The 23,519-nt window shown below is 35.8% G+C and overlaps 1 protein-coding gene across 2 annotated transcripts; it reads left to right on the forward strand.

Annotated features, from left to right (window-relative positions):
* The first annotated feature begins 1,204 nt into the window (after positions 1-1,204).
* On the forward strand, positions 1,205-22,477 carry Sypl1 (synaptophysin like 1). 2 transcript variants are annotated; one of them, XM_076834686.2, is made up of 6 exons: positions 1,205-1,375; positions 2,177-2,248; positions 12,793-12,920; positions 14,176-14,383; positions 18,857-19,045; positions 21,052-22,477. In XM_076834686.2, exons 2-6 carry the CDS (start codon positions 2,180-2,182, stop codon positions 21,184-21,186), a joined length of 729 nt encoding a protein of 242 aa, XP_076690801.1. In that variant the 5' UTR covers positions 1,205-1,375; positions 2,177-2,179; the 3' UTR covers positions 21,187-22,477. The 2 variants fall into 2 exon arrangements, with proteins under 2 accessions (XP_076690801.1, XP_076690792.1); XM_076834677.2 differs by lacking the exon at positions 1,205-1,375 and adding an exon at positions 1,844-1,914.
* The last annotated feature ends 1,042 nt before the right edge of the window (positions 22,478-23,519 follow it).

Raw genomic sequence — 23,519 nt, forward strand, 5'->3', positions numbered from 1 at the left:
GTCTTCATCTGCAAAAACTAATGGCCCAAGGCCCAGGGAGGAGACTTATTAAAGTTCAATGAGTACACTAAAATTTTCCTGAGGAGTAGCAACAATCAGGACCTTCCACTGGTGAACCTGAACATGAAGCAGAAGAAATGAGCAAAAGCCAAAACGAATTACTAACTTAAGGCATATTTTATAACTTTTTTCTTAAGAGACAGAGTCTCACTATGCAGTCCAGGTTTTGAATTGATGGTATTAAACTCCTGGATTTAAGTGGCTCTCCTCATCGCCCCCAGTAGCTGGGACTAGTGGCTCAAGCCACCACACCCAGTTTGTTTCAGATCTTTGAACTCAGTAATGAAAAGTTGCCACGTTGTACCTCTTTCTGTTAGTTTTGAAATAACTTTCAGACTAAAATTTGAATCTTTTTGAATAGAAGCTCAAGCTAAATAATCCTCCACCTCTAGGTGCCTATCCAATAGGCTGCAACAGAATGGGAGGAAAAGTTTGGAAAATGAGTTAAAGAGAATAAAAAAAATAGTATTGAGTGGAATATACAGAAATAGAGGAGAGGGTTAGGGTTTAAGAAGGAAGGGAGAAGAAGAGAGAAGGAGCAAGGGGGAGCAGGTGCTTGGCTCCAGCAAGTGCCGAAACACCTGGAGTCCGCTCATGGCTTTCTCAGGTATGCTGGATATCAATGCATGAACCCTTCCACTGACTTCCCCAGGGGCATCTAGGATGGCTTCTTGCTTAGTAAGAGAAATCTACAATCATCTTTAGGTGCCATGGAACATAAAGTAGTATGCTGGGAACAGAGGAATTCAGGCCAGGGGGAAAGAAAAAAGTCTCTATTAAGAAACTCAAATACACTTTTGCATTCTCTGGGAAACAAACATGGAGGTAAATAGATCAGGAAAGGGTTAGGGTCCGGGATATAACTCAGGAATACAGTGCTTGCCTAGCATGTGCCAGGCCCTGGTTTCAATTCCAAGCACCTCCCCCCAGAGAGCGGTGGAAGGAACACTTAGCACCCTACAGCTGTAACCATGATGGAATGGAATAACTTCAATGGCACCTGGTAAACCTAGGTAAGTACCTGGAAGCTGGGACCTGGATCCTCTTGTGCTAGAGTCCTTGCTTCCTCATTTGGACTAAGTGTTATACAGCGTTGACCGTCCTGTCACGTGAACTGACCACTATTCCAGCACTCCAAGAACTTTCAAGGTATTGAGGAAGCCAAACAAGAGGTCATTGAGGAAGAGGTATTGAGGAAGCCAAACAAAAGGAGTTAGCCTCCTGAAGAAAGTCGCCAAGAATGCCCCTAAGGAAGGGCCTCACCGGACAGGGGAAAGTTGGTCACCAAAGTCCGTCCAGCAATTTCTGCTAACAGGTATAACTGTCCTCCTTCCTCCTTCCACCCTGGCTCCAGTACCTTTAAAAATAGAAGTAATTTCCGTAGGAATGTTAAGTGAATGGCGCTTCCCAAGTACCCCACATGGAGCCGGTCGCCGAAATCCGTTGTTCTGCAGTAACTAACTTTCCACCATTTTAATTAAAGGGACCGTTAACACAAGCTTTGAAATGTGGCTTTATCTGTGTCCATACTTCATAAATTCATCTAAAAGTTGGGCTCTGTGTAGAGAAACGGGGGTAGGGGATGGAGGCGCAGTCGGGGAGATAGAAGCAAAGGAACCTAAAACCTAGTGGCGTAGGCGGCGGGGGCTCCGCTCTGGGGCAGGCGCCCCAGGTGCGCAGGCGCCGGCGCGGGGGGGGGGGGGAGGGGGCCGGAAGCGGAGCGTGAGGGGGACGCGCGTGCGCGCGGGAGAGACGGGGGTGCCAGGGGCTGGGCTTCAGGGAAGGGGGCGCGGCGCACGCAGCATGGCGTCCAACATCTACTTGGTTCGACAGCGGATCAGCCGGCTAGGCCAGGTGCGGCCGGAGGAGGAGCATCCCCTTCCCAGCCCCTGCCCAGCCCTCGCCTTCTCGGCCGCCCTCTCCGTCTCCGCCCCAGCGCTCCTTCTGCGGCTCAACTGCCACCGCCCCGCCCCGCGGTCGCCCGGGCCCGCCTCCGAGCCCGGCCGGCCCGCCCCGCCTGCCCCGCCCGCCCTTCCTCGCCGCCGGGCCGCTCGGGTCTTGCCGATCCCCTCCTCCTTCGCCCAGCCGTCCTGACTTTCTTCCCTCCTTCCCTCAGAGGATGTCCGCCTTCCAGATCAACCTCAACCCGCTCAAGGAGCCGATCGGCTTCATCAAGGTCCTGCAGTGGGTGAGTGCAGCCCGCGTTAGCGGACCGCTCCAGATCCCGCTCCCGCTTGGCGGGGGCTCGGGAGCAGGGAACTGCCCGGCTCGGGTGGCCCGAGGCCGGCGCTGCAGCCACCCGGGACCGGAGTGGACGGCGGGCTGGGCGGGAGACCGCGGCCCCTGGCCGCGCGGGGCGGGGACGCGGGTGCCGGCGTCGAATCACGAGTCGGGGCGGCAGCGTCGTGCCGTCCCTTAGCTGCTTGGTGCGCAGGCGGAGCCGCCTTCCCGCGCCGGAGCTCACCTCCGGGTGCCCCTGTGGGAGAGAAGAAAGCTTCTCTCTGACTCCGCCGCCTCCCGCCACGGAAGAGAAAACTTCCTGCTGCGGTCCAACCGAAACCCGGCGGCCGGGTGCGCGTCCCCGCGCCCTGCCGGGAGAGAGAGTGGCCAATTAGTTCTTAATTTGCTTCTGAGGCTGGCTCCGGGTTAAAAATAGTTAAACTGTGGATCAGGGAAGCAGGGGAAAGGTCTTTTCACAAAACGCGTCGAGTCAGTTCGGTTCATTTAATAACGTGCCAGGAATGGTGGTCGAGTCTGTTTTAGATATTTTCAAGCAACATCCTGCTAGGAAAATCGGCTTTTAGCCCTTTCCTGGGAACACTCAACAATCATTAACATCAAAGGAGACTTATTAATTCGACCCTGGCGGTGATCAGTCTACTTGGAAAAGTTAGTGAATTTACCAGGCACTGCAAGTTTTCTCCAGACTTCGTGGTCCAGAACATATTTCCGTGCTAATTTTCACGAGCCATTTTTAAATAGGCAACTGTTATCTGTCCAGTGTGTTCATAAACAGCAACATTTACATCCTTAACTTTTTTACCCTTTATTTTGGTGACAAAGTGGTAAAGAAGAGTAAGAACTACCAGTTTTCCTGTGAGGATGTTTTTTAGAATAACAAATCCTCAAATTCTCTGATGAGTACTCAACTTAGTTTTCTACATGCACCATTCCCCGGAAACGTTTGTTTGATCTAGTAGTGCTGATGTTACACACAAACCAGGTTCCAGATTTAAATATAAAGAAAGTTATTGTTTGAGCTTTTAAAAATTGCAGGCGGGAAATCACATTATTTAACTAGGCCAATTAAATGTAAATGCTAAGAAAAAGTTTTACTGTTATAGTCTTACAGGAGATTCCAATTAAGCTTATAATTAATAATTTGGATTTCCACTTAAATGAAGACGCAGTTGTTTATATTTGTTATAGTTTGTCAATTACTTAAAAAGCTGTAGATAGCTTTTTTTTCTTAATATTTTAAAGAACTAGTGATAAGTTCATTCCTTTACTGATGGATTTTGAAAATATACTTTTTAAGCTTCTTAAGGAAATCCTACTTTCAGTTTGGCCTCCATCTTATTATGCAGCTGAGAATTTTGTGATGAAACTATACATTGTTAATGTGTAGTGTATATATATCCTCAACAAATCTTTGAGCACATATACAAGCCCTGTGCTGAACACTAGCATACAAACGTGAATAAAAAGATCTTTTCCTCATGATCTTTTAAGGATGAAGGATATGAAAGCAAATATGAAATGCCATATAAGTGCTATTATAAAGGTATATGCAGTGTAGGAAGGAGGGATCAAAGTAGGGAAGTCTACTTAGATGGAAGAACACTTGAAGGAGGAGTATTTGTTCACTTGGGGAACCTATGTGGGGTGGCTTTCCAGGCAAAGGGAAGCTTGTATTGAGAGGGATAAAAAATTGAAGCAGCATATCTCTGAGTGAGAACTTAATGCAATTTTGAGAGTTGACTAAAACCTGGAAGTACTGGGAAAGATCACTATAGTGGGGCTTGAAATTATTCTGATAGGTTAGGTTTCAAGGATTTGTCCCTTCTAGGGTTGATCTTGAACATCTAGACCTTTTTCTTAGGAAAATGCCTATGTTCAGAATGTATAATTTTGGAGTGTTTATTGGGTATTTCCCACTTAAGCCCAGACTCCAAATGAATAGTATAATTAGATATGCCTTTTAGAAATTTTCATTTTGTCAGCAGTGTAGAGAATGGATTAGAAAGGTCAGAAGTGGAGGATGGGAGATCTGTTGCTTGAGAAATTATGAGGGCCTAAAATTAGTTGCAGTGAAGATAGATAGGTTTATAAAATAGAATATATTTGGAGAGTGAAAAATTGGGCTTTAAGAAAGCTGCCATATTTCTGGCTTGCACTGGCAATGGTCTCACTATCCAAACTAGGTCATTGAAAGAAGGAGGAGCAAAATTTTGTAGAAGGCCAATAAGGATACATGACATTTCTGATTTCTTTAGATCATATATAGATTGTGGTAACCTATAGGCAGTTGTATGTATGGACCTAGAGTTTAAAATACAAGTATGGGCTAGAGACTGAGCAGATATTGCCAGCAAAGGAAAGAAGATCGTTAAGAAAATGGAGAGAAATAACATCTTGACATCACTGTTAGGATTTCAAGAAGAGTGCTCAGAAATGTTAGGTATGATGCAGAGGTTAAGTAAATAAGGACTAAAATATGCCCCTTGGCTTGAGTAGTCAAGCTTTTGGTGGCTTTAGCAAGAACAATTTTGGTAAATCAGAAGCCAGATTGTAATAGGCTGAATGGATGTCTGGGAAGATAATGAAAACAGAGTAAACTACCATTTGATTGCTCGAATGGGAGAGATTTTGTATGATTACCCCCACCCCAAAAAAGTGACTAATTCAGCTTACAACTGTTGCTGAAATGCTCTTGTCTGGAGACAGCTGTGTATTTTGGTACGCAACAAAAGTATTTGAACTTTGCACTTCATCACATAAAATGTTAAGACTTAAGGGTCAGGATTTAATAAAAATAATTTGTACTGTTTCATTCAAGGTATTCTTAATTGAATTAACTAGGTTTTAGTGGGTGTTGTTTAACTGTGAGTTATGTGGTAGTGAAATACAATTTGGTACTATGGGTGATTCTTACCTAAGCATAGTAGTTCTACCTACCAATGCCTTTGCTTAGTGCAAATATCAAGATAGTGGAAGATGCAAATAACATCTTAGTGTTGTTATGATAATATTTTTAACCTTTGAATGCATGTCTGGTAATATAATGGAGGTGTTAAGAGTAAGCTCCTATTTGAGGACGGGAGAGATTTCATATTGTTACCTGAAAAAGAAGGGGAAAAAAAGTGACTTTATGGACTCCTGAAAGGAGTCTTGGGAACAGGGTCCCTGGATTGAGAATTGCAATTTTAATATAAGGTAAACATTGGGGATCAGAAATAGAATAGAAGCCTCATCCTAGAGTCATGACTTAATAACAAGGGCTGAGTAATTAAAAGGGCAGAAGAAAGAGAGAACCACTTAACAACTGAAGTCTGGATCAGTCTAACCTGCTGGCTTAAGGTTTGGATTTTGTGAAAACTTGAATATTTTCAAATGTGAATGGTTTGGAGATTCTCTCATAAGGTGCAGTGAACTAGGGAACTCAGAAGGCCAAGAAAGAATGACCACAAAACCACTAGAAAGGTATAGGGAAGGGGGAGGGGGACAAGTTTAGTCTGCCTCACGCGGTCCTAAAACATGAAGAAAATTAATTTTTGCTTGAAAGCTCAAGTTTAATCAGTGGCAATAAATAATATCCCTTTTTCATGAAATGATAAAGCTCACTTCGAGATTACCAGCTGATCGACAGTCAAGATATTGATTTACTCCAAAGGACATGAAAATAATTGAACAGTCCAAAAATGATTTTAAAACAAATATATTTAGGTTTTGGAGGGAGTTAGTTTCATATTCAGCTTAAGTGTTTAAGAACAAAGATGATATAAGGATTTTTCAACCCAAAATGATTAATAGTTAGAAAAAATTTATAGCAGTTTATTTCAGCAGAAACATTAAAGTTTACTTCTCCTAATCCAAATTTTTAAGGGTTAGGGAACCATACTAGCAGATCTTTGATTGTACTTTAGAAGCAGAGAGAGATCAAAGAATGAAAAAAGCACTTTTTAACTGGCTTCATTGCTCATTGTGTACTGGTAATAAATCATAATATCAGCATTAATAAAAAAACACTTAAAAATGAGTATTGTTAGTAAATGCTTTAGACCTTTTGACTCAAAAATCAATCCCTTGGCTCTACACATCTAATCTTATGATTATGAAGGTAAACATGCTGTGAAAGTTTATTTTAAATTTTTACTGATCATTGGATTTAGTGAAAACAGAATACATTTGGTTTTGCTTATAATATACTTTTAGGTCTATTTCTAAAGATTTCAATTATATCATTTTCATAAACTAAACATTGGACAGAAAGAAATTTAAGTAGTTGATTTCAGCTTAATGATGAAATCAGATAGCAGTGAGGGTCCCACAACCAGAAACATGTGAACAACACTCATGAATTACATGCATTTCAGTGGTCCCTTGTAGAATTCTCAGTATGAATAGGATCTAGGAATATGAGTTGGATCATAATTCTGGCTGTAAGACTGGTAACTCATTGAAAATGCCAGGGATCTCCATTTTTTTTTTCATCATGAACTCCTGTTGAGTAAAAATTTTTTGCATAGAGCCCCAATATGCATCTATAACTTAGCCAGGCAAATTCACATTGTAATACATGAACACTGAAAATGAAAGAAAAGGTGAGGTTATTCCTGTCTATTCCTCCATATGTGGGATTCTCCTTACCTTCAGGATACCCAATATTGACTTGTGACCCTCTGACATCCCTGTTCAGAGTGGGTTTTATTTATATTTATTACAATAAAATTTAATTACATACTTAAGTCTAAAAGTGTATATAAATAAAAGTTTAAATATTCTTGTGTATGAATTATTTCAGTATTCTGTACTAAATTAGTGATTCTAGAAAACTGCACTGTAATATTAACCCTGAGGTTATAGACCTCTCAATAAATGAGGAATCATTTGTGGTGGTCTTGTAGTGTGGAAATGTGGGCAGATATAGGTGGGGCTGTTTCTCTGGTGACTTGGGGGGGCTGTCATGATTAATATGGGACCTTTTGGACCTGAAAAGAAGCTTGTTATCACCCTGCTCCTGAGCTCTTCCTACTCATTTTGTCCATATTTATGGAGTAAGGAGAGATGGGAAAATGAATTTCAAACTTGGCAAAGAAACATTAGTCAACATACCAGAATTTCTCATTTTGGAATAGGTATACAAACTTGAAGGTATAGAACCACTCTCATAAGTAAATGAATGAACCAAACTGGAAGAAAAGTTCATCCTTTTCGTGGTTAAGAAAATAGAGAGGAGGCAGTCTGCAAAGCACATGCCCTCTCCTAAGTGATATCTGTCACCTTAGTTCCATCTGAATGTTGTTTTATGAGAATGTGGGTCTGATGTTGTTGTGCCATCAGTTTTCCCTCACATGCTCAGGAGAAGCAGGAAATCCTAATTTTTAAGTGCAGTATCCTGATATTAAAATAGTGACAATAAATTCACATTTAAAAAATAAATCCTGGAAAGGCTACACAAATATATCTGCAGGCCAGGTTTTACTGATGAGTCACCAGCATATAACTTCCAATCTAGATCAAAATGTCAGTAGAATGTAGGGAGAATTAAGATGGTTGAATATTTGACTTATAGATTATTTTGTATACTTCATTTATTATAAATCTATACTTTTTAAATTAAAATGTCTCTTTTTCTTATAAAGACCAGAATTGCTAATGTAGCATTTATTTTTCTTTGTAATAAGAAGACTAAGATTTGAAATATGATTTTATGTCTTTAAGTTTTTACACATTAATATTTTCCTGAATTAAGAAGGTGTTTAGTCAACATTTGCTATGTACCAGGTGTTCTGTTAGGTAGGCCCTGAAAATCTTGAACAAGGTCAGGTGTGAACATGACAGCCTGGCAGGAGAGCAGTAGAGAAGATATCTTAAAAGCTAAACTGGATAGTATGGAGCAGTCTGCCACTTATTCACTGATTTTTGTATTAGTTAGGAAATGAGTTATATATATATATATATATATATATATATATATATATATATATATATATATATAAATAAATAAAATAGCAAGATACACACACTTAAATGCCTTTAGTAGAGTTAATATATAATAGAGTTAATATCTATTGCAGCCCAGGAGAAGAGTGAGTTCTGTCACAAAGTGTTAGGACCATAAAAGATGAGCAAATTAGGGCTGGGGATGTGGCTCAAGCGGTAGCACGCTCGCCTGGCATGCGTGTGGCCCGGGTTCGATCCTCAGCACCACATACAAACAAAGATGTTGTGTCTGCTGAAAACTAAAAAATAAATATTAAAATTCTCTCTCTCTCTCTCTTAAAAAGATGACCACATTAGAGAACGGAGGCAGTTCCAGCAGAAGAAAAATACACATCTAAGACAAATAGGTGTTGTGATTCGGGAACAATAAATAGTATGATGAGATAAAATTCTGCCTATGTGGCTGGGAACATCGTGCAGATAAAATTTAGAAAGATAAAGTTGTGGCTAGATCAGCCATGCCATTTATGACATATTAAGGAGTTTTACATTTTAGTATATGCCTGGAAAATTAGTGAGGAAATCCTTTAAAGGGAAGTAACATTAGGTTTTTATTTCATATCAGTATGACGTCACTCTAAAGTAGCTTTGTCTAATGAAAATATAATGCAAATTAAAAGATATAAGCCATGTAGTAATTTTAAGTATTAACCACACTAAAAAAGTTTAAAAAGAGGTGAAATTAATTTTGATATATTTTGCTTAATCCAATATACCATGTTATTAATAAGTAATCAGTATAAAAATTGTTTTATTTTACATTTTTCATACTAAATCTTCAAAATTTGGTGTGTATTTTATACTTAGAGCACATTGTAATTTATACAGCTACATTTAAAATATTCAGCAGCCACAAGTAGCTGGTAGCTTCTATACTGCACATTGCAGTTTTATAGCCCATACTTTAAAAGATGAGTGGTGATTGGAATAAAATTATCAATGAGAGGAAGAGTCTCTTGGATTAGTCCCAGAGAAAAATGTTGAGGGCTTGAACAAAAATAGTCACATATGTGATGTCGAAAATGGCTTTTAAAAAATGGTTATGTAATCTTATACAACGTTTGTTTTGTTTTTTAACTTAGCATTAAGTTTCTACAACTCATCTATATTGATGTGGGTAGCTGTAGATCATATTGTTTGTGCTACATAACTTCCCACTGTAAGAATATAGCATTGGTTGCTGGGGATGCAGCTCAATAGTAGAGTGCTTCCCTATCATGATCAAGGCCCTGGGTTCTATCTGGGCAAAACACACACACACACACACTCTCACACGTGCAAGTACACATAAACACCAAAACACGCACGCACGCACAAAGACTATACTACTATATTTTATCAATTTTTTATTGCTTTATCCCTCCTCCTTTTTTTTTTAAAGAGAGAATTTTTTAATATTTATTTTTTAGTTTTTCGGTGGACACAACATCTTTATTTTATTTTTTTCATGTGGTGCTGAGGATCGAACCCAGCGCCCCACGCATGCCAGGCGAGTGCTCTACCGCTGAGCCACATCCCCAGCTCCCCTCCTCTTTTTTTGATAGTAAAACAATGTTACTGTGAATATTCATATATGTGTCTCTTAATACACATGAGCAAGGGTTTCCCTTAGATCAATAAACTAGTAGATTCTTTGTGACGTGACATTTATTACAAATATTTTCATCTAATTTATAATTTGCTTTGCATTCAAAAGCTGACCTTTAGTTCCAAATTCTTTTTCATAATTGAAGTTAAGAATCTTTTATTACCAGTACGTTTCCTTTTTTAAAAAAATCTTGAATTCTTCCCTTCTCTATGGAACAGATTTTCATTTCTAAGGACTTATTTTACATTTAAGTCTGCAATTTATTTGGACAATTTATTGAACAGTCTTTGCTTACATTAGTTATCTATTATTGCATAATAAATTGACCCAGATTAGCAGCTAAAGATAAGACACTTATTATCTGACAATTTCTCTGGGGCAATAATCTGGGAGCAATAAAGCCTTGTGGTTTGGTCCAAGGTTTCCGTTGAGGTTGCAGTCATCTTGAGGCTTTCAGCCCGCTCACATGACTGTTAGCAGGTCTCCGAAATTCCACTTCCAAGCTAAATCTTGGCAGTGATTGCTAGTAGTCCTTGGTTCCATGCCACATGAGTCTCTTGAAAAGTTTTCTGAATATCCTCCCAACATGACATTTGGTTTCTTCCAGATAATGAGAACAGTTCAAGAGAGTGAAAAGGGAAGGTAGTAATCGAATATTAAAAGATAACCCTTTTGTTACACCATATTCTATTGTAAAGCAAGTCACTATGTCCAGTCCATGTTTAAGAGGAATTTAAGCTCACCTCTTAATGGGAGTTGTATCAGAGCTTGTGAATGCATCTTTAAAACCTGCACCCTCCTTTCTTCAGTGATTCAATACTAACTGTTAGATATAATTTTTCTATATGTACTAGTTTATTTTTGGCCTCTATTTTGTCACACTGGTTCATTTTGTTTATCTCACTTATTTTTTTCTAAGCCTAAATGTGAGTTTATACCAAGACTCATTTTCTAGCCTTGTTCTTTCACTCTGTATATTCACTCATATTTATTCTAAGAGAATATCCATTCTTTAATCATTACCTGTGAACACTTAACAGAAAACTCCAAACTATGTGCTAGACATTACTTCAGACTCTTAATGTTTGTAACCAAATTCTCTTTCACATATCTCTTCTTCATGGGGGAAAAAATCCCTCAGTAGTTAAGATACTGATTATGACCTACAAGATTTAAGACCCTAATTAATTCATGGGAGGCTTAATATCAAGTACGGTAGTTTTCTCTTACTATAACAAAATACCTGAGACAATCAACTTAAAAGAGGAAACGCATATTTTAGTTAACAGTTTCAGAGGTTTCAGTTTATGGTTGGTCGATGCAGTTGCTTTTGGGGCCTATGGTAAGGCAGCATGTCATGGTGGGTAGCAAGTGGTAGAGTACAGCTGCTCACCTCATGACAGCTGGAGTTGGGGGGGTCCCAGCATCTCCTTCAAGGGCATGCCCCCAGTGATCTAACTTCCTTTCATTAGACCCTCCCTCTTAAAGGATCAACCACTTCCCAATAGCACCACAGGACTGGTAACCAAGACTGTTACCATTCTGGAGAATGCTTATCCAAACTATAGCATCAAGCATTTAGCAGCGTAAACTCAATATCATATCCATATTGAATTTAATCTATCACTTGGTGGATGTGTATGTGATCTCCAACAAAGTCCCTGCCCTCTTCAAGTTTCAATTTTAGGCAAAGACATTAATAATAAGTATGGAGGAGAAATATAGCAGCATACATACAGAGAATAGGTAGTGTGGGCTGGAGGGGGGGACTGTTATTTATTATAAGTGTGGTAAGGGAAAGCCTTCTCTGATAAAATCATATTGGGATAGGGAACAGTGTATGTGAGGAAGTAACCATGTATTCCAGGCAGAGAGAATAAAGGAGAAGTGTTAGGAATAGCCAAGGAGACCATTTTGTGTAGAAAGATCACATTAAGGAAAAAGTAGCAACATGAGGTTAGAAATATTATTACATAAGGAAAGAAAGGATCTCACAGAACTTTATATGAACTTTGATTTTTATTCAGAGAGCTCAAAAACCTTTGAGGGGTTTTGAGCAAAAGAGAAAGGTTTTTACCTTATATTTTTAAAAGATCACCTCTTGTGTTGATAGTAGACTGAAGTGGGGGCAAAGACAGAAACAGCAGGATCATAGAGGCTGATAGCCAAAATCCAGGCAAAATATGATGGTGATGTAAGTATCAGGACATAGTGGTAAAAAGTCAGATTTGGAATATATTTTGAAAATAGAGCCATAAGTATTTGCTAAAAGATTGAGTTCTCAGTCACTAAACCATATCTGGAGTTGTTTGTTTTGTTTTGAATAAAATTTAGAAGACAAACAGAAGAAGAATTAAATATTTTTTCTCAAATGCTATCTAAAGCAGGAAAAAAAAGACCAACAGCAACAAAGTATCTTAAATGTTGATAGGGAATCAAACTATAATTCCTTCATATAGTGGAAGATACAGACATTAAAATATTCAGGATAATTAATAATAAGAGGAAAATGTTTATGATATATAAAGTTTACTTAAACAATGCACATATATTATCTCCATCTTTTTAAATACACAGAATAAGATCTAAAAAAGGTTATGAATCAGAATTTTAATAGTGGTTACTTCTCAACACTGCAGAAAAGATTCATAGTAATATTTAGTATTTACATTGAAGTATGGGCAAATGAAATGGGTTGGCATATTAATTTCTCTATTATACTCAAGAAAATAAAATCATTTGTTAAAACTTGCAAATAAAAGTTTAAATTTTTCATTAACTACATTTCATTTATGATTAGTAATTTTTAGAAAGTTAATGAGCCAGTTTTTGACAATCAATATACTTACTATTTTAATGACCCTTGTTTTGAGTACAGTAATGCTTCTCCTCTTCTTTTTTGGTCTTACTTTATGTAGATTGCTTCCATCTTTGCCTTTGCCACCTGTGGAGGTTTTAAGGGCAAAACAGAAATTCTAGTGAATTGTCCTTCTTTAAAAGCTATTGAAAATCATACTGTTGAAGCTACTTTCGGTTATCCATTCAGGTGAGTTTTGTCTTTTTATTATGGCTTAACGACTTTTTTTTACTTTCTTATTGAATCAAGATTAACAACAACTTATTGATGGGGGGTAGGAAATTTTAGATTGAATGCTCATTTGTGATTATTGCTGCTTACATTTGATGCAGAGCCCAATACCTGTCTGCAAACTTTTCTTAGACTATGATGAAATAAATATAGAAAATGAGACTAAGCATTTAGAACCTTTTATGGCAACTTGACATTATTTATTCTGTCATCTTACAGTGGGTTGGAAATTAAAAATGCTCTGTCTCCTTAGTGTAAAGCCCTTTACACAGAGAGCAAAGCATGATTTATGAAAATAGATTTCTCATGTTTTTGCAATTACTGTTCTTCAGTTTTAAGTCATGTATTTATATAAAATGAAGAATCTCTCTGTGTCCCTAGCATATCACCATACCTTTTTACTCTTGAATGAAAATGAACATTTAGTTTGTGAAATCTTTTTTGTGACTTCAGTGTTCATTGAAAACTTCATTAAATTTTCCAGTATTTAAGCCAGGGTGTGAATCTTTTTCCACTTATCTAACATTACTTACTTGACCAAGACTCAATTTTATTTTATTTGTTTAATAAGTGGAAACATTATCTTTTATGGATATTTTGTTGATAAAACAAAATCTTGTATTAAGGATATGTTAGATACCAAATGCTTACTAATCATCAAAGCCATTTTATCTCTTTTCCCTGTTGTACAGTTTCTGTACAAGAAACTTAGTAGCATTTATAATCATAAGTGTTTTTGCAGTTTATCAATGGGATAATTAATGGGATAATAATGTGAATTTCAGTAAACAGCTATTAATCCAGTGAATTATTAAGTGAATCATTATCATAATTGGCCATCCTAGGGCTAGTGACATGGACTCTGCCTCTTAGAATACAGTCTGTTTTGAATTGTAAAATATTTGGTATAGTCCCTCCTATTCTGCTAATTTTTTATTTCAGGAAGATAATATCTAGGTATGAAAATGTTTAATTCAGTCTGTATTAAATCTATCATGTTAGTTATCAGATATAATTTATATAAATGTATTATGAAAATTTTAGTTTAATTAAATATTTGAATTTTCCTCCCCCCACCCCCCATAAAGGAAACGTTTTTAATATATTTGTGGAGGATTTTTTGAAATGTCATTTCAGTATTCTGTTTAAGTATTTCTGTGTCTGTTAGAAGAATCCAGTAATTCTTATATTTATTTGAACCTTTTTTTAATAGGTTGAATCAAGCATCATTTCGTTCACATCCTGTTGTAAATGTGTGCAATGGAAATTGGTCAAGTCATTTCCTCATAGGAGATTACTCCTCTTCTGCACAATTCTATGTTACATTTGCAGTTTTTGTATTCTTGTACTGCATTGCTGCCCTTCTGCTTTATGTTGGTTACACAAATCTATACCGGGATAGTCGTAAACTTCCCATGATTGTAAGTAGTCACTTTATTTTTTTAATATGAAAATGGTTATATTTGAAGTTATATATAAGAGTTTTTTTGGGGGGGAGGGGTCTGGAAATTAAAATTTTGACAAAACTCAGCTCAACATTAGTGAACCAAAATAGGTGAATGTTTGAGGCAAGGTTGAGCTTTCTTTTGTTATTAAAATTAACCCAATTCTGTTAGCCTGTTCATACTCCAAGGAAAGTTTATTTTTAACCTTATTTTTAAGATGGAAAAACTCAAATTTAAGAACTAAGGCTTGTTAAATTGCTAAGGGCAAAAAAAGGGCAGTAATTAATGCCTTTGATTTGAAGAATTGCAGGTTACATCATTAGTACAGTGTTAATACTTCTTACCTTTTCTTTCTTTCCTCAAAGACCCCCCTCTAATTGCCTATATGAGAGATCAGCAGATTAAAACCCAGGTCATATCAGACTCACTGTTTTTTTAAACAAAATGTTTTTGGAATATGACTACACCTAATCCTTTACACATCATCTATGCTACTTTCATGCTAATCTCCTTAATTTAAAGTCTCACATCATTTTTTATGTTCAGCATTAGTGGAATTTGTTTCAAATCTTTGAGATGCTAACAGAAGATTTGGATTTAAAGTTCTGATACCTTTCTTGGCTTCAGAGTTTACTGGGCTAGAAATAAAATAACTCTGAGATTTAGAGAATAAACTCTACTCTGAATTATTATTGGCAAATTCAGACATAAACCATGTTTTTGGCATTGGACCTCTACTATAAAAGAATAAGTTCAAAGTAAATATTAGTGCTATTGACTTGAAGGGAAAAGAGATATTGTGTGATCTAGTCATTTGTATCTATGAGAAAACACTGATGAATTATTTGTGAACTTACCTTAAAGGGAAGATTAAACACAAAGGAACTTTTAAATAAGTTTTATTTATGTATTTACTTTTAATTTTTGCTGCCTGGATCATAAGAATGCAAATGGTAAGTAAGGAATAAAATAGTCTTTCATCATACAGATTTATTCTGTCTCAGATATCTGAAAACACATAAGAAAACCAGGTGTCTTCATAAAATAGTTCTTTGTTAAGTACCTTTCAAAAAAGATGAACTCTCGAGTCAACTATTTTCATTTCCAATGCTTAGTTAACAAAAGTTACATATTAGGAATCTGTAGCTTCTGTAGACTTTTCAAGCTTTGTTTTAAAAAAGGGAGTAGGATGATCATATAGATAATTACACTTTGTCAGTTTTTTATAATTAGAAGTTATTTCTTGCCTTGTCATTATCCAAAATTTTTACTGAATCTAGCCAATGGCCTCTTTCTTACATTTTATATTTAATAAACTTTAAATATACTATGCTTCTTAAGGCAACATTCCTATTTTGTAAATAGATTTTCTGTCTAATAAAACTGTAAAATGGATGTAGTTGCATCATTCAGGAAGTCAAAAGTAATTTTCTACCTTAGAATGAATAATTTAGTGGTCATATAAAGAAATGTTCCAGAATTGGTTCCATAATGTTTTTTTGCTATTGTTGTGACATATAATGTTCTGGTCTGTTTCTAAATTAAAATTAGAATTCTTTAAATTTAAAAGGTTTTTTTGGAGGTACCCACATTTTTAAATGTAGCAAAATATGACATTGATTTTCAGGTACTGTTTGTTAACAAGGACAAGCTTTTTTAACAGTATCTTTAATTCTGTGTACTCCTAGAAGTATTTCAATTGTGAAATTTTAAATCGACTCTTAGTTCTCTTTTTAAGCACTTTTTTTTTTTTTTTTTTTTGTGTGTGTGTGTGTGTGTTAAGTAGCAGGTGTTTAAGGGTTCCAGGCAGTATAGACAATCCAGAATACCAGAAAATGAAACTAAACAAAAATAGGTATCTCGAATTTAAAAAATCTGTTACAAATCATATCCTAATTGATTAGTAGGAACAGAGTGGGCTCAGGCAGCTGTGATTGTACATTGCAGAATTCCAGGTAGCACTGTTACTTAGATTGCTGGTTCACTTAGATTGCTGTGTGACCAGAGTTCTGAGTAAGACAAATAGAATCTGCAGGGGCCAGAATAAACCTCTACTTTCCTTCATCCTGTTTACTTTGCATCGTTTTCAGAAAAGTTACAGCTTTTGATATAAAAGGATGTGGTGCCTTAAAACATCAGCAAAGTAGATTTAAAGAGAGCATTAACCATACACCTAGTAGAACTGTAGTAGTGTTAAGAAAAATAATTCAATTGCAATTTGTTGAATAAACTTCAGTTTGAAAAAACAAAATAAAGAGCATAAGCAGAAAAAAAAAGGCATAATTTTAGTTAAGAATTTAGGAAGAGGAAAATTCCTGAAAATTAGGGGCATTTGACATATATTGGTCAAAACTATGAACTTAACCTAGAGAGAATTTGTTTAACATGTAAAATCAGTTCTCTAAAAAGAAATTTTTATGTTTAGTAAATACTTAGAAAATATCTATAGCAGATTTATGGCAAAGTACAGGGGTCAAAAGGGGAGTGAGTGTTCCCACAGTATAGAGAATGTCAGCTAAAATATTTTTGTACATTTCTCTTTGGTCTACTTTCTTCTTTTAAAAGAACCAAAGCTGTAGAGAGCTCAAATGCAAAATGGAAATAACTCCATGTTTCTGCAGTTAGTCAGTTTTTATCCTCTAATCACAAGGTATTTATTCAGTGCTGTCTGGATCATGTGTGCAAGCTCTATGACCTAGCTTCTATATCTCGTATGAGATTACTGATATTTATCCTAAATAAATGACTCAAAGGAAGCTGGTAAAATAAATAACATCTAATCTAGTTTATTAAAAAAAAATACTGATGATAAGCCTTAAAACTGATTTCTGAACTTAGAGAGATTTTTGGTGCCGATATATAAGCTGATAGTTTTGAGTGTATCTATATGCTTAGGGTAGCATCAAATCTATAAATTTTGTATTATTTCCACTTTGGTCATTAATTTTCAGGACAGCCAAACAATGTAGTACTTATGCTTTATGTTATACAAATCCATACTTAAAATGATATTTAGATTCTTGTAACGAGTTCAACTGGACAAAATTTTAGTTCCTCAGCAGAGATTTTTTTTTAATTTTTTTATTAGTTGCTCAAAACATTGCAATGATCTTGACATATCATACATTTGATTCAAATGGGGTACATAATCTTATTTTTCCACGTGTACAGATTGCAGGATCACATTGGTTATACAGCCACGTTTATACATAGGGCCATACTAGTGTCTATTATATTCTACTACCCTTCCTATCCCCACCTCCCCTCCCCTCCCATCACCTCTTTCTACCCAATCTACTGTGACATGTTTTTCTCTCTCTCTCTTTTTTCTTCCCCCTCACACCATTTTATATGTAATTTTATATAACAATGAGGGTCTCCTACCATCTTCCGTGCAATTCCCCTTCTCTCTCCCATTCCCACGCACCTCTTGTCCCTATTTAATGGTAATCTTCTTCTTATGCTCTTCCTCCCTGCTCTGTTTTGAGTCGCTCAGCAGAGATTTGATTGGTGTGGAGAATAATTTTTTCCCTTTCTTTATCTTGTTAGTTCAGTTAAAAGCTATCCAAAATATTAAAACCCTCAATTATATTCTTGGAAATGTAATAAATAGCAAAGGATTCAGTAGAAAATTATTAGTAATAAAGTGTCTTGGGAGTTTTTTGTTTTTTTTAATATAAGCATTTTTTTAAATTCATGACTACAAATTCATCATGACTGTGAATTTTGAAAGACCTTGTTTTATTATTTTTACCATTCCAGTATCCATTTCATGGAGTATTAGATTTAGCCAGGGGTAGAATTGATATAAAAAAGCAGGATAAGAATAAGGGAGTTGAATGTATTAAAGAGATTATAACAGCCTTAGAATATAAATTATTAAGGAAAATGAGAACACGAGTGAACTTGAGAAAGTTATAAAAAGTGGTAGGGTCAGACTTCTTAGTGGATCAAAAGACTTTTGGGATTGGGAAGCCAGAGAGTGAGCCAGAAAGAAGTGATGTTGGACAGGGGAATGATTGAAGGAGATTATGGAAGAACACAGACATTGATGATAACAGGGTCTAAGATATGATCCTGGGACAAGTGGTTGAGGGGAGACTGTGGTGAAAACTTTGGTTTCTGCTGTAAAAATCTCATACTCCAGACGTGTCTTGTTAACTGTTGTATGTCAGGTACTATGCTAGTAACCAGTATTCACTGAATTAAGTATGACCTTTTTTGTGTGTGTTTGGTGCTGGGGATTGAACCCATGGCCTTGTGCATGCAAGGCAAGCACTCTACCAACTGAGCTACATCTCTAGCCAAGTATGACCTTTTTAATAAAGTATCATGAAGGCCATTTGTCAGTACCATAGGATTAAATGTAATCTCAGTCTCATTGTAGATTTGAAATGTGGTATTTTTTAATTGACTGCTCATTATTAACTCCCTATATTTTTGCTTCAGGACTTTGTTGTTACTCTGGTTGCCACTTTTTTGTGGTTGGTGAGCACATCGGCCTGGGCTAAAGCTCTTACAGATATTAAAATAGCTACTGGTCATAATATTCTTCAGGAACTTTCATCTTGTAAACAGCCAGAAGTGATGTGTTATTTTCATTCTGTGACTAGTATGGGATCCCTAAATGTATCAGTGGTATGTATGCATTATTTATGCAATTTTTATTTTGCTTATTAGAAATTAAATTACTAGTAATTTAAGAAAGCAATACTTTCAATAAATCTCCGAATGAATGTATTTTTATTTTAAAGAGAGAGAAGAGAGAGAGAATTTTTTTAATATTTATTTTTCAGTTTTCGGTGGACACAACATCTTTATTTTATTTTATTTTTTTAATGTGGTGCTGAGGATTGAACCCAGTGCCCCGCGCATGCCACGCGAGCGTGTTACCACTTGAGCCACATCCCCAGCCCATGAATGTATTTATGTGGTGCTGAGGATCGAACCCAGGGCCTCTCATGTGCTAGGCGCTCTACCACAGAGCCACAACCCCAGCCCGAATGTATTGGTTTTTATTTGTACCAAAGCTATCAGGATCCTAGTTATGATATAGACTACATAACAATAAAGAAAAGTCAAGAAAATTATTTCTTTTGAGCTGGTTTGAATAAGATCCTATTAATAAGATCCTAATAATAAGTCTTATGCTTTATTAAAATTGATGAGGCAGGACTTTAACCTCAAAAGCACTTTTAATAATGTCTTTAACTTTTGTTGAAATTATTTGCCAGGCATTGTGCTTTTGTATCTCAAGTTATTCAGCTATCCTAAAAGGAATGTGAAAGATAGTATTATAACCATTTTAAAATTAGGAAAAGTGTAGCTCATATGTTAATTGACCCAAATGACACGCCAAGGTTTGAACCACATCTAGCTTAGAGCCTGCTGTCTAAATTAGAGTTTGAGTAACATGGTACATGAAAGTGATACTTTTATGGTTTCTTAAATAATCTAAAATTTAGCCCATATAATGTATTAAATGTTATTTTGTCTGCTGTTTTACCAGATAAGTGCATTATTTAAAATATTATTAATATACCAAGCATATTGCATTTAGAGAGGTCTCATGTGTGTCATGTTTTTAAGAAAATATTTTCCACTGGGCACTGTGGTGCATATCTGTAATACCAACTACTCAGGAGGCTGAGACAGGAGGATTGAAAGTTTGAGACCTGCCTCAGCAATTTAGTGAAACCCTGTCTCAAAAGTTAATTTTAAAAGGGCTTGGGGTATTGCTCAGTGGTAGAACCCCCCGGATTGCTTCAGTACCATCAAAAAAAAAAGAAAAGAAAAGAAAAGAAAGTATGTTCCCGGTAGGTAAAATGAATTCTGCATTAATAAAGCAATTTTACCAAATATTTGTTTTATAACTTTGTAATTAATCAAAGTTAGTACTTTGAACTTTATAACAGTACTTTGAACTGAACAATTTCAGAAAACTTTCTTGCATAAATACACAAAAAGATATAAAGCATATGCCCTTTAGTAACATGGAAGTACTGTTACCTCAAGCCTCTTATCCCACTCTTCATAATTCACTATTATATCTATAAAGGACTGTTAAAATAAGGTAGCTGGAGTTTATTCACCTATGAGGCTTCGTCTGGTCAGATGTTTATCAGGGAAGATTAATTTATTCGGGTTGATCCATACAAGATGTTAAGTAAAATTCTTCTGGCTATAGCTGTTGGATTGGAGTAAAAGAAATGGCAGTAGATGGAGAGAAAAGGGAAGTAGAAAAAAGGAGTACATGGTCAGTTCAGAACTATCTGGACAAGAGAAAATGAAAGCCCCAACAGATGGAAGCCCAGATTCCTATTGCAACTCTTCACCCTGAAGTACCAAAGTCTAAATACAAAGTAATAAAAGGAGAATTTCTGTCTTCTAAAATCTAATTTCATCGTTTTTGTAATAAATTTTTAGTTGTGATTTTTGTGTTTTATAGAGTTAAGAGATTTAGCTTTATTTTTTAGAATAAGTCTATTATATCCAGATTTTGTAGTTTGAAAAAAAGTTTTTATTTTTTATTTCACTTTCTATGTGGTAGTAGACATTAAATGAAATGATGTACTTCCTAAAAATTTTAAATATTTAAAAGAAAGTAGATATTAGATTTTCATGTCTATTTTTCTCTTTTGTAGATCTTTGGCTTTCTGAATATGATACTTTGGGGAGGAAATGCTTGGTTTGTGTACAAAGAGACAAGCTTACATAGTCCATCAAATACTTCTGCTTCCCATAGCCAAGGAGGTGTGCCACCTCCTGCTGGAATATAATTGATGGGAGAGAGAGATATACTGTATGAAGTATGTGTCTGTACTATGACTTGTTGCCAACATCTTCAGAAGCGCTTGTTTCTAATAAAAGTAATGGCTTTTTCAATAAATTGGTGGGTTTAAAATTTTGCTGCTTTTTTTTACATAAAACTTGTGCCTTTCCTAAGAATTTAAGATGTAAATGTATACTGACATGAAAATTTGAAAATTCAGGGGCCTATTATGAGATGATACACATTTGTAAATGAACAGTAATTTCTTCATTGTTTGCCTTCCAACATGTTTACACCTTAAGCCTTAATAGTTCATTCAGAAAATGGTTATATTATCATATCATAATAGGAAAAAAATCTTTATTTGGAATAAACACTACTGTAAGTTTGTATAGATCATATACCTAAGACCTATGTTTAAGAAAACCTTATAAATCATATTTAGAAAAAAACATATTTAGTTCAAATTTTATATCTGAACATTCTTCATATTCTAAAACAATTTGTACTTGCAAAGATTAGGTATGTTTTATTTTTCTTTTTCTAAATGACCTGCTGTACTTTATAGATGTACTAAAATTGTGTTAGGAGCAGAGATTTGGAAATTTCTAACACATGTGTGGTTAAGTACTTCTGTTGCATGATGTGTAAGCTTCCATTATACTGGTGGTTTAATAGGCTTGGCATATAAGTAGAACACGGTTCAGCTAGGTGGTGTTATATGTATAGGCATTACTCAATGATATTTGTTTGCTGTGTTTTGTTGCTTATGCCATCTAAGTGCAGGTTGAGGCCTAGTCTCCTTGCAAGAAGAATAAATGATCTACCCTTTATTGCAGACCCTATGCAGAGGGTTAAAAAAAAAATTAAGATTGTCTTATACTTTGGAAACATTTAACATTTAGAGTCAATGAAGTTGCCACTTTGAGTTTAGTGTTGATATTGTGAAGATAAATGTGATTCAAATTTTGCATTTTTTAATATTCGTTCTTTTTTCACAAGTGGATGATTAAGGAATTATGCATCATAAAGGAACCTAAGAAAGCTATATTATGAGTGTACTGTCTTTTCACATATATTTTGGGTATATTCCAAATACAGTACTTATTCATATTTTGCTTCCTAATCTTTTTGTTGTACAGGGATCCAGACTTCCTATTCTTAAACATGATTGTTTATATGTGAAGCATATCTTGCTATTGCCTTATTTTTGTTGCTTTTATTCATGGCAAAAATTGTCAATATGAGAATGTATGTGTTTTATGCAACAAACTTAATAAAGAAGTTTAAAGAGTGCACTGATTGTTATATTACAAAGAAATGTTCATCGTAAAGGCATCAACAATGCAAAATGGAACTGATTTTAAAGCAGGAAATAGAATTATAATAGTGCTTTTAAGTGTTTGGCAAGGAATAAAACAGATAAAAATACTTTGGACACTCTGGTTCTATTCCTTTTTCTTTTAGTCTCATTTAAAAATACTTACTTAAATAACTCAGACTGAGTTTTCCTGATAACTTAATAGCCTTTTAAAATTGACTATTCAATTAGATAAAAATTTCTAATTAAGAGTATATGCTTTGGAGACAAACTGCCTAAATTTGAATCTTGACTTCACCACTTACTAGCCAGTTAATGTGAGGCAAATTACCCTCTTCATTCCTCTGTTTTTTCATCTGAGAAATGGAAATAGTGAAAGTATTGACCTCAAAGAGTGTTCCTGAGTAAATGAAATGAGTAAATGATTGTAAAGGCTAGAAATAGTAGGCACTCTGTGTTAGCTATGATTACTAATTTTTGGTAGCATCTAATGTAGAGATTCTTAACATACAGTCCATGGAGCGTAGTGGGGAAGCTGGTCTGTGCCTAAGAAGCAGGATAAGCTTCAAGTGTACAGACTTCTCCCTTTACGGTATTCCTTAAGGAGTCCTGGATGTTTGGGTATATTTTTCCTGCTGATTGTAGATGTTCGTGATGTTAATAAAATTAAAAGTTACTAGGCTATTGACTGGGCCTGGTCGCACACACCTGTAATCCTGAGTCTGAGGCAGGAGAATCACAAGTTCAGGACCAGCCTCAGTAACTTAGCAAGATCCTGTCTCAAAATAAAAAGGGCTGAGGATGTACCTCATTGTTAAAGCAGCCCTGGTGCAATCCCCAGTGTGTGTGTGTGTGTGTGTATGTGTGTATATATATGTATGTATGTGTGTATATATATATATATATATATATATATATATATATATATATATTTTAAAAAAAAAGAAGAAAAGTTAATAGGCTAATGAGAGTAGACTTAGAAGTTCTGTTACTTTTTCACTACCTGCTTTTCAGGTAAA

Source organism: Callospermophilus lateralis, chromosome 1, assembly GCF_048772815.1.
Source record: "Callospermophilus lateralis isolate mCalLat2 chromosome 1, mCalLat2.hap1, whole genome shotgun sequence".
NCBI classification, from domain to species: Eukaryota; Metazoa; Chordata; class Mammalia; order Rodentia; family Sciuridae; genus Callospermophilus; species Callospermophilus lateralis.